Source organism: Cervus canadensis, chromosome 26, assembly GCF_019320065.1.
Source record: "Cervus canadensis isolate Bull #8, Minnesota chromosome 26, ASM1932006v1, whole genome shotgun sequence".
NCBI classification, from domain to species: Eukaryota; Metazoa; Chordata; class Mammalia; order Artiodactyla; family Cervidae; genus Cervus; species Cervus canadensis.
Genome location: NC_057411.1, coordinates 28,975 through 43,037, shown reverse-complemented (window position 1 = coordinate 43,037; position 14,063 = coordinate 28,975). Strand labels below are relative to the sequence as shown.

At 37.4% G+C, this 14,063-nt stretch overlaps 1 protein-coding gene across 1 annotated transcript; it reads right to left on the bottom strand.

Moving 5' to 3' along the window:
* Positions 1 to 4,435: 4,435 nt before the first annotated feature.
* On the bottom strand, positions 4,436 to 5,380 carry LOC122427984 (olfactory receptor 5D13-like; the record flags this gene model as incomplete). The annotated part of the gene is made up of 1 exon (XM_043447577.1): positions 4,436 to 5,380. A coding segment is annotated over one exon (945 nt), but the record flags the coding sequence as incomplete, so codon positions are not given.
* Between the last annotated feature and the right edge of the window lie 8,683 nt (positions 5,381 to 14,063).

The following is a 14,063-nucleotide window of genomic DNA, read 5'->3' as shown; positions in this document are numbered from 1 at the left end:
TTTTAAAAATTTCATTGTGACTATTCTGCTAAGCACAATGTGGATATCCTCAGAGCAAAAATCAGGATGATACCCCAGTGAAGGAGGAGGAGATCAAAGCTCAGCCTTCAGGAAAATGGACTCAACAGACATCACTACACAAAGACTGACAAAGAGTGTTCACTGCTTTAGAGGTTTCAGGATCTCAGAGTTCCCCAAAGGAGAGAAAAGAAACACGATAGAACATCCCACCTGAAACCAACTCACCTGAAGATCCTGTTTCTACTATTGATTGTCTCCAGGGGAGTTCCCACTCTGAATTCAAATATCATGTAAAATATTAAGGAGTTGGTTAATGTAGCAGGAGCCCACAAAACTTTAATGGGACTGGAATATAATTCTTTCTTAGTATCCAGGAAAACTCAGAGAAAGGAAGAGAAAGAGAGAGAGATTTGGAAGCTGAATCTGATTCCTATGAACAAAATGTAGGGCTTATGCATGCTTCCATGACCTTGGGGATTTAGACTCCAGAGAGTATTTCTTGAGCTATTTCTTTTTATATCCCACATCCAGAAATTAGCTGGAATGCTTTCCTGCGTGGCAAGTTGCAAGAAGGTAATTTCTTCTAAATCACTGGAGATAGTGCCTCAATAGCCTCTTTCATGGATTTCTTTAAAAAATAATTATAGAAAAATATATGAACTGAATAAGAAAACATGGTGACTACAGTAAAACCCAAAATGAAAGATAAATAAGCTAATCTTTCAGAGATATTAATAACTGCTATTATATATATTTACTGTATGATTTTTCTGTCCCATTCTGTGTATGAAATGCCATGTGTTTTGAGATGTATGAACAACATAACTTGGTCTCTGGTTTTATTGCCTAACCTAAATGAATATTGTCTGCAGAAACAATGATGTTCTTTATTGAAACTAAATTGTCTTTCCTTCTAAATATGAGCTATACACACTTCCAAGCATATATTAATACAATTAAATCATATAATCTCTTAAAAATGCTGAATGCATCTTGGTGATGAATGGTGAATGTTTAAGTCTCTAAAACCTATGGGTGTCAATCAATCCACTGGTTTCACTACACTGAAATGTCACACAATTAGATCCACTGACTTGCCTTGTGGCTCAGCAGTTAAAAACAAGTTGCCTGAAATGCGATGTAGGTTCTATCCCTGGGGTCGGGGAGAAACCCTGGAGAAGGAAATGGGTGCCCCCTCCAGCATTCTTGCCTGGGAAATACATTGGACAGAAGAGCCTGGTGGGCTGCCATCCGTGTATTTGCAAAAGATTTGGACATAGCTTATTAACTAAACAACAACAACAAATGCTTTCCCTAGGCTCCTGACAACCTGACTAACCCTTGCCAGACTCTCCCAGGAAGCCATAACACACCAGAGGCTGTTTCCCATCAGGCACAGAATTATTGTACATAGTGTGATGTTGATACAAAGTCCCACAAGTCATCATGGCTATTCTTTCACTGAGATAAGTTTGAGGTCCACAATGCATCTTCCCCCATTTCTGACACCTCTGTACCCTGGACTAACTTTTGAGCCAATATCTACACTCTAGCCACCCAGAGTTAGCAACCTTGTTGGATATTAGTTTTCCATGCTGTACAACAAATTGCCACCAACTTAGAGACTTCAACTGCTATCACAGTTTCTGTAGCATAATAGTCTGGGAAGTGTTTGCATAACTTTATAAGATACTGCTCAAGTATTTTCAAAGTTATTTAACCTTGTATTCTTATTTGAAATGCATAAGCATTCAACTTGTTCCACATTTCACCAAGATTTGAAACTCTTATTCATATTAGCTATTCTAAATAGAGTACAGTAGTTTCTCTTTGTGGTTTAAGTTGTAATTTTAATAAGAATGTCATTGATGACTAATGATGCTTAGTATTTTTTCACGTGTTTATAGGTGGTTTGTGTGTTTTGTTTTGTCAAATGTGTGCTCAGATAGGTCATCAAACCTTTAAGTGTTTTTTTTCTTGTTGTTTTGACTATAAAGACTTCTCTGTATGTTTTATATAGAAATAATTGATCAAATATAAGTTTTGCAAATATTTACTCACAGTCTATAGCTTACATTCTCATTTTATTAATGGTGTCATTTATGATTAAGAAACTTTTATCAAATATTCTTAATGGTAATGGAGTTCCTTTTATTGTTTTTTAAAGATCCATCATTTTTATGTTCTTTCAAAAAACTCTCACCCCAAATTTTGAAAGATATTTTGTTTTATGCTAAATTTTTTAGTTTTAATTTTTATGTCTACATCTATGATTCATTCATCTATGACTTCTTGGAAGGAAAACCATGACAAACCTAGACAGTGTATTAAAAAGTACAGACACAGCTTTGCTGACAAAGCTATGTTATTTTTTTCAGTAGTCACGCTCAGGTGTGAGGGTTGGGCCATAAAGAAGGCTGAGTGACAAAGAATTGTTACTTTTGAATTGTGGTGCTAGAGAAGACTCTTGAGAGTCTCTTGGATAGCAAGGGGATCAAAACAGTCAACCCCAAAGGAGATCAACCATGAATAGTCGTTGGAAGAACTGATGTTGAAGCCGAAGCTCCAATACTTTGGCCATCAGGTGAGAAGAGCCAACTCATTGGAAAAGACCCTGATGTTGGGAAAGGTTGAGGACAGATGAAGGGGGCAACAGAGGATGAGATTGTTGAATAGCATCACTGACTCAATGGACATGAGTTTGAGCAAACTCTGGGAGATGGTGAAGGCTAGAGAAGCCTGGTGAGCTGCAATCCATGGGGTGGCAAAGAGTTGGAAACAACTTAGTGACTGAACAACAGCAACGATTCATTTCATTTCATTCATGTTAATAGTTGTGTATGCTCTGAAATAAAAATTAGAGCTTATTCCTCCATGTGGATACTCAATTATCTCAGCCTTCTTTATTGAAAATTATCATTTCTCTATTGAATTATAATAACAGGTATTTTTGAAATTTAAATGACCAGAGACACTTGAGTCCATTTTGGTACCCTATTAGTCTAGTATCCTATTGCCTTGATTACTGGAAAAGCTTTTGTAATAAAATAATGATATGAACATGGGGAAAGTAGAATGATATTTTAATTTTGTTTGCTGGTCAGCAGGCTATACATTTCATGAATAGAAATTGATTTCCACCATTTATTATGCAATGATTAGCAAATGATTCTTTATAAGCTACAATATGCTGAAACATTTGCTTAAGCCAGCTCTGGAGTATGATTATTAGTCTAGGGACTTATGTTTGACTTGCACATATCTGATGAGCTGAGAATAAGTTTTTCTTTGGAAGGGAAAGTTGCTCAGTCTTGTAGAACTCTTTGAGACCCCTTTGGAATTCTCCAGGCCAGAATATTGGAGTGGGTAGCCTTTCCCATCTCCAGGGGATCTTCCAAACCCAGGGATCAACCCAGGTCTCCAGCATTGCAGGTGGTTTCTTTACCAGCTGAGCCACAAGGGAAGCCATTTCTTTGGAAACACACATATAAAATTATACTATATATGGTAAAGAATTCATAAAGCAATTGTATTCCAATAATAAAATAAAATAAAGTAATTAATTAATAACAGTCACTGAAAAGTTTTGTTTAACAAGACATTTTTATTATCAATAGCAAAACACATGAAGTAAAATTGCTTTTCATGGGCTGTGAACTCTAACTGATGGTACCTAATTGTTTTCAGAATGTACGAGTTTGAATCCTAAAAAAATAATAAAGAAACAGGGTTACCAGGGGCCAAAGTGGGAACAAAACCTAATACATTTCATCAGGCTCTCTTCTCCCTGCTGACTCCAGGTGTCTTCTTTTCTAGATTGCTGTCATGCGTGCCTAAACACTAGTCTAAGATAACATTTGGTCATTGTATGATTAGCATAATTGTGTTATTGGTTGATTACTCATATTTTATTGCTATTGTGTGTTCAGTTGATTAGTTCTTGGAGTCCACATTGCCCTCCTGTCTTTAATTTTCCCAGACTTGTGTTTTGAAAAGGGAGTCATAAACAGTTTAATGTCTTCTTTGCATGAAACTTGAACTTTCTCCTTAGTCATCTTTCTTATGACATTCATGCCAACTGGCTAAGGCAGAAAAAAAAATAGCTTATTTCACCCTGTACCCATAAACTTTTAATAAATTTGAATTCACTCAAAAGCAATTTACAAATATTACAAAAAACAGTCAAAAATTTTGTTTGTTTTGGTTTACATGTGGTTTACAGCTATTTTACTAAACATTGATGTATGCAACAATCAATAATCAACTATCAATAAAAAGTTATCCTGTCATAGGTATATTAACTAAAAGCTTATTTATTAAAAGATTTGAATAATCAATTTCACTACAGGAATTGAACAATCTGTAGCATAGTAAATCAGCTTTTTTCAGAAATAGAATAATGAGTCTAAGAATATTAGGTGGCATGACAAAGTGATTTTGTGAAAACTAATCTTGTGAATGTATTTTTTACTTCTTTGTTCCTCAAGCTGTAGATCAAGGGGTTCAGCATAGGAATCACTATTGTGTAAAACACAGAAGTCACTTTAACTGTGAGCCAAGAAGTTTTTGGATTAGGAATGCAGTAAAGGAAAAGGATGGTTCCATGGAAGATGCTGATGGCTGTCAGGTGGGAAGCACAGGTGGAGAAGGTTTTCCAGCACGCACTTGCAGAAGGCATCCTCATAACAGTGATAAAAATGAATACATAGGACATCAGAATAATCACCAGGCTGCTTGCCTCATTGAATATGGCAATAATAGAACATAACATCTGACTGATATAGGGATCTGAGCAGGGGACAGAAACAATTACAGAGTGGTCACAGATAAAATTATTTATGGTGCTAGACTTGCAATAGGATAATGCAAGAAGAAAGTATGTGAGTGTCATGGAGCACACTACACCCCATGAGTAGGAGCCAGGCACCAGGAGAGCACAGCGCTTCGGAGACATCGCAGGGGCATAGAGCAAGGGGTTGCAGACTGCCAAAAAGTGGTCATAGGCCATCGCTGCTAACATGAACGTTTCTGCTACACCAAATAGGCAAGCAAAACAAAACTGCACAATGCAACCAGAGAAAGAAATGGTTCTGTCCTCCACCATAAAATTCTCCAACAGTTTGGGTGTAACTACAGCAGAAAAACAGAAATCGACAAAGGACAAGTGCCTAAGGGAAAAGTACATGATCATGTGGAGTTTTGAATTGATCTTGATGATTATGATCATGCCTAAATTCCCTACCACAGTGACCATGTAGACAGAAAAGGAAACAAGGAAAAATGGGACCTGAAGTTCTGGATATTCTGAAAAACGCAGGAGAATAAATGTGGGTATGATACTCTGATTTCCTTCTGATAGCAGAATGATTATTGTTGAACAAAGGACCAAACATTATTCGTGAAAAATAGAGATGAATAGAAAAGAGAAACAGAGAAGGCAGAAGCTTCATATGTTTCTGGGGAGTTGGTATATATTCTCCAGGTATGGTCTTCAAACCAGCAGCAGCAGGGACACCTAAGAATATGTCAGGGATGAAAATTCTAAAGCCCCATCTCCAACTTCCTGAATCAAAAACTCTGGAATGGAGCCCACAATTTGTGATTTATCCAACCCTCCAGGTGATTTCTGATGCATGATAAATTATGAGAACCACTAAAATACAGACTATTCATGCTATCATTTAAAATTTAGCCCTTAGCTAGTATTTTTAATATACAACTAAAATATAAATTTGGAACACAAAACAAATTGTAAATCTCAAAATTTTGAGACGCCAAAAAGAAGCAGAGTACTTTGTTATGGTTCTAACAGTTACACTAAGGATCACGGAGATCACATGATATGTAAAAGGTGCCATATAAATCTTAGTATAATTTTTTTAATATTCTACTCATATTAAACAATTAAGCACCATAAAGTTTGTGAATTGGCATACATCTTAAGTTGTAACTAGTTCATGCCTTCTATCTTGTGCTTAAATTAATTATAGAATCTTATTCATGAAATAATCATGTACCTTCCATCAAAACCTCCATTAAGGTTATAGTGCCTCCTGGGATAATTTTTGGGCTTTTTATATTAACATTTTGCTTAACATTGATTCATTCATTAATTGAAGCTAATTAACTTTTATTAATTATTTTTAAATGTGATTTTAGATAATCTATTTTAATATAAAATACTTCCACAATGGCTTAACAGTAAAGAATCCACCTTCAATGTAGGAGGCACAGGTTCGATTCCTGAGTGGGGAAGATTCCCTGGAGAAAGAAATGGGAACCCACCCCAGTATTGCTATGGGCCTTTTTGGTGGCTGAGTCAGTAAATAGTCTACCTGCAATGCAGGAGACCACCTGCAATGCAGGAGACCTGAGTTCAATCCCTAGGTTGGGAAGATCCCCTGGAGAAGGAGATGGCAACCCACTCCAATATGACTTAGCAGCTAAACTTTTTTGATATACACCTAAAATTATAAGTGAGTGTTAGTTGCTCTCTTATGTCTGACTCTTTGAAAACCCACAGACTGTAGCCCACTGGGTTTCTCTGTCCATGTCATTCTCCAGGTAAGAATACTGGAGTGGATTGCCATTCCCTTCTACAGGGGATCTTCCCAACTCAGAGATCAAACCCAGGTTTACTGCAGACAGATTCTTTACCATCTCAGCCACCAATATATGGTTAAATATATCATATAAAGTATATATAATATTATGAGAAACAGAAAGATATATTTACCAACAATAATTTTATGCAAAATGCATTCAAAGACAATGAAAGTTACATATTTTCTCTACCAATGAGTAAATCTCTGCTATGATGAGGCAAACTTGGACAAGATGGGGAAGCAAGAGCTGCAATGCCTTAAAATGAATGACCCCGAGACACAGACATAACTTCAGTAAAATTAGATGGATGGTCTGTTTCATCTTAGTTTTGTCTAGATCAAGTATCAGGCTACAGACTCAGCTCCATGAAGGCCTGCTTGATATCCACTACAAACAACCCTAGAAATAAATATTGTGTCATCAGAATATTTTTTCCAATAGCAAGTGGTACTGGGCAGATACATTGTAAATACCCATTATTGTTCAGATTATTTTAATAAATGACTCTCCTTTGACATTTGAAAATATTAGCAACATCTTGGTATATTAGGAAGACTGGAACCACTGTTTTAGTTTATTGATGCAATACTCACATCAATAACAAAATAGACTGAAAAATTGATTTGGTGTTCAACCTTAGCAATTTTAAATGATTTTGGAGAAAATCAGTGGATTAATGGTAGGTTTGTATTCAAATTGGAACTAGGTTTATGGAATTACAGAATTCTGTGTATTTTTGCAATTTCCCTATTGCTCATTGCTGCCAGTTTCAGTAATACAAATCTTAATTGTCAAAACCACTTCATGCCATATTAGTACAAACTGAAATGTCTCTGATCATAGAAGGGGATCCTCTATAGTTTGTGGAATAATCTATATGAGCTGTAGCTCTATCTTTTCCACTTAATTTGAAAGACACAGAAAGTAACATAAACCAGATGTTCTTGATTAATTTACTGAGAATTTATTTTTAGGATTAATTAATCTCAGGTATATTTCTTCTCAGTATTCAAACATTCTTTAAGATATTAAAAGACTTTAGGCTTGCAAAATTGATAATATATTTCAATGAGCATGCCAACAAAATGGCATTTTATTTCTAGGGACATAAGAGGTATCAAAAAACACAAAGAAAAATTTAAAAGCTGAATTCACAGTCTAAATTCTGCGAAACCCTGGGACTTATATTTCCCCCCATGACCATGAATATATGAAGTACACAGAATTGTAATTGGAGTATTACTCAGTTCAGTTCAGTTCAGTTCAGTCACTCAGTCGTGTCCAACTCCTTGCGACCCCATGAACTGCAGCATGCCAGGCCTCCCTGTCCATCATGAATTCCTAGAGTTCACCCAAACCCATCCAACCATCCAACCATCTCATCCTCTGTTGTCCACTTCTCCTCCTGCCCTCAATCTTTCCCAGCATCAGGGTCTTTTCAAATAAGCCAGTTCATCTCATCAGGTGGCCAAAGTATTGGAGCTTCAGCCTCAACATCAGTCCTTCCAATGAACACCCAGGACTGATCTACCTCAGGATGGACTGGTTGGATCTTCTTGCAGTCCAAGGGACTCTCAAGAGTCATCTCCAACACCACAGTCCAAAAGCATCAATTCTTTGGCGCTCAACTTTCTTTATAGTTCAACTCTTACATCCATACATGACCACTGGAAAAACCATAGCCTTGACTAGACGGACCTTTGTTGGCAAAGTAATGTCTCTGCTTTTCAATATTCTGTCTGGGTTGGTCATAACTTTCCTTCCAAGGAGTAAGCATCTTTTAAAATCATGGCTACAATCACCATCTGCAGTGATTTTGGAGCCCAGAAAAATAAAGTCAGCCACTGAGTATTACTCAGTGGGCCACAAACCATGTAATTAGTAAAAACACTGTCTCTTTGTGTCATTTCAGTAGATGCATTTTCTTCTAAATCATTAAAGATAATTACATCACCACATCTATCACATTAATTACTATTTTGACATTGAACTTTTGAAATAATAAGTATTCACCTAATAAACATGAAATGTAGACTTCGAAATATGAAAAAAATATAGAAATAATTGTTATCAATGGCATTTCAAATCCAGTTTTCAAGTTTAGAGTAGAGAAACTTGGCCAGCTCTGCATTAAACAAAAGATAAAGGTAGTCTTCTCCAGTGATGTAATGTGGATATCATTCGCCCCTGATATTATGTCATGAGAAAAGCTTCACCTCTGTGATAAAACCATATTGAAAATCTACAATCCCAGTTTAATGTGACAGAATCATTAGGTAAACCCATATCCAGGTTTTTTAGGATACCTCACCAATATTCCTTAGAATTGTCAAAGTCAAGAAAAAAACAAGAAAGGAGTCAAACACTGTTTCAGACCAGAGGATACTGAAGAGATGTGAAAACTAATCCAATATGGTACCCTGGATTACATCTCAGAAAGGAAAGAGTGTATTAGTGGGAAAAAACAAACCAGATGGAATCCAAATAAAATTTAAATTTTAGTCATCATGACATACCATTAATTCTTTCTTATATTTTATTTTACTGTGGCAAGAACACAGTATGAGATCTACCCTCTTAAGATATTATTCAGTGTACTGTTGACTACACATATAATTTTGTACAGTACAACTGTGTGTGTCTTGCTAAACTGAAACTTCTTAACCATTGATTTGTAAATTCTTGCTTCCCTCTCCACTAGCTTCTGGTAACTATTATTCCGCTCCTTGATTCTGATATATCATATAAGTGGAATCATGCAGTATTTGTCATTCTATGACTGACATTTTAATTTAGCATAATGTCCTCAAGTTTCATCCATGTAGTCACATATTACACAATTTCCTTCTTTATAAAGATCAGATTGTATTCTACTGTTTACATACGCACCACATTATTTTATCCAACTATCTGTCTATAGACATTTCAGTTGTTTCCACACCCTGGCTATTGTGAATGGTTCTACAGTGAATGTAGGAATGCTAGCATATTTTTGAAAGCTTGATCTCAAATTTTTAGGATAATACCCATAAGCAGGATTTCTGGATCATGTACAATTCAATTTCCAACTTAATAAAGAACCTCTAGACCATTTTCCATAGCAGCTGCAACATTTTGCATTCCCACTAACAATGTACAGTGAGGTGTGATGAAAACTCTGAAATATCTTTGCAACTTATTTTTTAAATTAAAAATTATGTAATTTATTTTTAAAATGTCATCATTTAAAATGTCTTCATCAATTAGTAGTCCCATTTTATTGTATCTCCAATACTACAGCCAGCTCTGCTTTATGCCAACATACTATCAATTCTGAACTGAAAAAGTGTAAATGTAATAAGTAGCTCTCAGTATCTCCACTTTGCATCATTTTGCTACAACATTTGCCAGACTTTGCTTTTAGTATTTGTGACTGTCAGTGTGTTGGGTCCAGGTTGAGAGGTAGTTTTTGGAAGTAGTAAGCAATATTTTTTCAACTTATTATTAAGTAAATAACAACTAATTAGTGAATGCAAACTTACAATTTCCTAATAATGTTGGGCTGGGCATAAAAGTTCATTCCAGTTTTTCCATAATATGTTACAGAAAAACCAGAACAAACTTTTTGGCTAACACAATATACACATTTCACAAAGAAGTAAGCAAGACACAACAAATCTAATTTCCTGGGCCAGAAAATTGGTATGTGAAGTCAGGGTTTGAACACTATATTCTTCACATAAATAGATACTAGAATATCACAGAAGCTTTAGAGTCTCCTCCCCTAATAGGTTTCCTGGTGGCTCAGACAGTAAAGAATCTGCCTGCAAGGTGGAAGAAATGGGTCCAATCCCTGGGTGAGGAAGAACACCTGGAGGAGGGCATTGAATCCACTTGAGTATTCTTGCCTGGAGAATACCATGGACAAAGGATCCTGGTGGGCTACAGTCTCTGAGGTCAAAGAGAGTCAGACACAACCAAGCAACTCAGCACACCAGCAATAGCTATTACTGGAGTAACTGCTTGGAGTACAGTAACTGGCCTTGGGGTACGGAACGAAGCAGGGCAAAGGCAAATAGAGTTCTGCCAGGAGAACACACTGGTCATTGTAAACACCCTCTTCCAACAACACAAGAGAAGATTCTACACATGGACATCACCAGATGGGCAATACCTAAATCAGACTGATTATATTCTTTGCAGCCAAAGATGGAGAAGCTCTATAAAGTCAGCAAGAAAAGACTGGGGGCTGACTGTGGCTCACATCATGAAGTCCTTATTGTGAAATTCAGACTGAAAATGAAGAAAGTAGGGAAAAAATCACTGGACCATTCAGGTATGACCTAAATCAAATCCCTTGTGATTATACAGTGGAAGTGACAAAAAGATTCAAGGGATTAGATCTGATGGACAGAGTGCCTGATGAACTATAGACAGAGGTCTGAGACATTGTACAGGAGACAGGGATCAAGACCATCTCCAAGAAAAAGAAATGCAAAAAAGCAAAATGATTGTCTGAGGAGGCCTTACAAATGGCTGTGAGAAGAAGAGAAGTGAAAAGCAAAGGAGAAAAAGAAAGATATACCCATTTTAATGCAGAGTCCCAAAGAATAGCAAGGAGAAATAACAAAGCCTTCCTCACTAATCAGTGTAAAGAAATAGAGGAAAACAATAGAATAGGAAAGGCTAGAGATCACTTCAAGAAAATTAGAGATACCAAGGGAGAATTTCATACAAAGATGGGCTCAAAAAGGACAGAAATTGTATGGACCTAACAGAAGCAGAAGATATTAAGAAGAGGTGGCAAGCATACACAGAAGAGTATACAAAAAAAGTTCTTCACAACTCAGAGAATAACAATGGCATGATCACTCACCTAGAGCCAGACATCCTGGAATGTGAAGTCAAGTGAGACTTAGGAAGCATCAGTATGAACAAAGCTAGTGGAGGTGATGGAATTCCAGCTGAACTGTTTCAAATTCTACAAGATGATGCTGTGAAAACGCTGCACTCAATATGCCCACAAATTTGGAAAACTCAGCAGTGGCCACAGGACTGGAAAAGGTCAGTTTTCATTCCAATCCCAAAGAAAGGCAATGCCAAAGAATGCCTGAACTACCTCACAATATCAGTCATCTCACACGCTAGTAATGTTCAAAATTCTCCAAGGCAGGCTTCAATAATATGTGAACTGTGAATTTCCAAATGTTCAAGATGCTTTTAGAAAAGGCAGAGGAACAAGAGGTCAAATTTCCAACATCTGCTGGATTATCAAAAAAGCAAGAGAGTCCCAGAAAAGCATCTATTTCTGCTTTATTGAATATGCCAAAGCCTTTGACAGTGTCTATCACCACAACTGTGGAAAATTCTTAGAGATGGGTATACCAGACCATCTGACCTGACTTTTGAGAAATCTGTATGCAGGTCAGGAAGCAACAGTTAGAGCTGGACATGGAACAACAGATTGGTTCCAAATCAGGAACGGAGCACATCAAAGCTATATATAGTCACCCTGCTCATTTAACTTATATGCAGAGTACATCATGAGAAACGCTGGGCTGGAGGAAGCACAAGCTGGAATTAAGATTGCCAAGAGAAATATCAATAACCTCAGATATACAGATGACATCACCCTTATGGCAGAAAGTGAAGAAGAAATAAAGAGCCTCCTGATGAAACTGAAAGAGGAAAGTGAAAAAGTTGGCTTAAAGCTCAACATTCAGAAAACTAAGATCATGGCATCTGGTCCCATCACTTCATGGCAAATAAATGTGAAAAAGTGGAAAGAGTGGCAGGCTTTTTTTTTTTTTTTTGGTGGGGGCGGGGCTCCAAAGTCACTGCAGATGGTGACTACAGCCATGAATTTAAAAGATACTTACTCCTTGGAAGAAAAGTTATGACCAACATAGACAGCATATGAAACAGCAGAGACATTACTTTGCCAACAAAGGTCTGTCTAGTCAAAGCTATTGTTGAGGGAAACTACACGACTGCCTTGAGGAGAAGGTCCTCACAAGGAACTGGTGAAGGGCCAGGGCCACCAGGCATGTCTCGAGGTTTTGCCCTGGGAAACATTTCCTGCATATATGGCTTTTACAACTGCATGAGAATAGTGCTGAGGATAACAAGCTTACCCTGAGGAAAACAGACTGTCTTTTGATCCTGAGAAAATGGAGTCTATGTGTCTCATGAACTCTGTAAACTTGCTGTTATAAAGCTCCATCTGTGTAACCTTGGTTTTTGAAAGCTATTTCCTTGCTTTCATATATAAAACAATTTGCTGTAGAAGTAAAGTTTTGTCAGTCTCCCAGAGAGGCTGTCTGTGTCCTTTTTTCAGAGTCTACTCCACTGAGCTTTCCACAAGTGGCGCCCAACGTGGGGCTCGAAGTCACAACGAGTTGAACATGGAGAAAGATTCCTGCAGAAGGAGGTAAGCAGACAATGGGACACCAGGCAAGTAAGATACATTTTGTTTCACTTATGCATCATTTTTTGAAACACTTTAGCACTAACGTTTCTGTTGATCAGTTAACTGAATGTTATCAGCTTGTTTTAGAATACAATCCTTGGTTTCCTGAGGAAGGGACTTTAGATGAACAAGTATGGCAATGCGTTCGAAATAATGTCTTAACTGCATATCACCGAGGTGCTCCAATTCCTCCTTGATGGTGGGTTACTTGGGTATTGATTCGGACCGTTATTGAACAACTCGATGGCAAAAAGGTTGATGTAGAAGTAGAAACGATGCAATCTTTACATGAATATGAATTAGATGGAAAGGATATGCAAGGTTCTTTACTTCATAAGAATGTTCTTTTTAATCAGAAGGGACCCACTGACGTTGGCCATGAGAGCAAACAACCATCTGCTGTTTGTGATTTTTGGTCCCCTAAAACTGAAAAAATTTGCCCCCACTGCCGAAGGAATTACCTAGGACTGCTCTTCCGTCCGCTCCTGCTCTAACACTCCCTTCACATGCTTCCCTTGATGCTTTACCACCACGGGACTTAATTAAATGCGCATTCCCCATTGTAGTTAACCAACCACAACTAGGTCATGTTACCTGGAACCCTGCTGATTTTACTTTAGTTTCTGCTTTCAAAAAAAGCATGCACTCTTTATGGGCCCACTTCTCCATACTGTCTTGAATTCCTTCGGAATTGGGTGGATCATTGGCTTCCTGCCGACTTTGCAGCGGTAGGTAAAATGGTTTTGACTCCTCAACAACTGTTGCAGTGGCAAATGTGGGTTAGTGATGAGGCAAAATAAATTTTACAGGAACAACAAAGTCGTGGAAATCCTGCTGAACTTACTTTTGACATTTTAACAGGAACTGGCACTATGACTGAGGTAGGGGCTCAATTACAGAATACTAACCCCCCCCCCCCCGCATGGTATATTGGATAAAGGAGGTTGCCTTGCGTTCCTGGGCAAAGGTTGACAGTGCTCTATCTGAT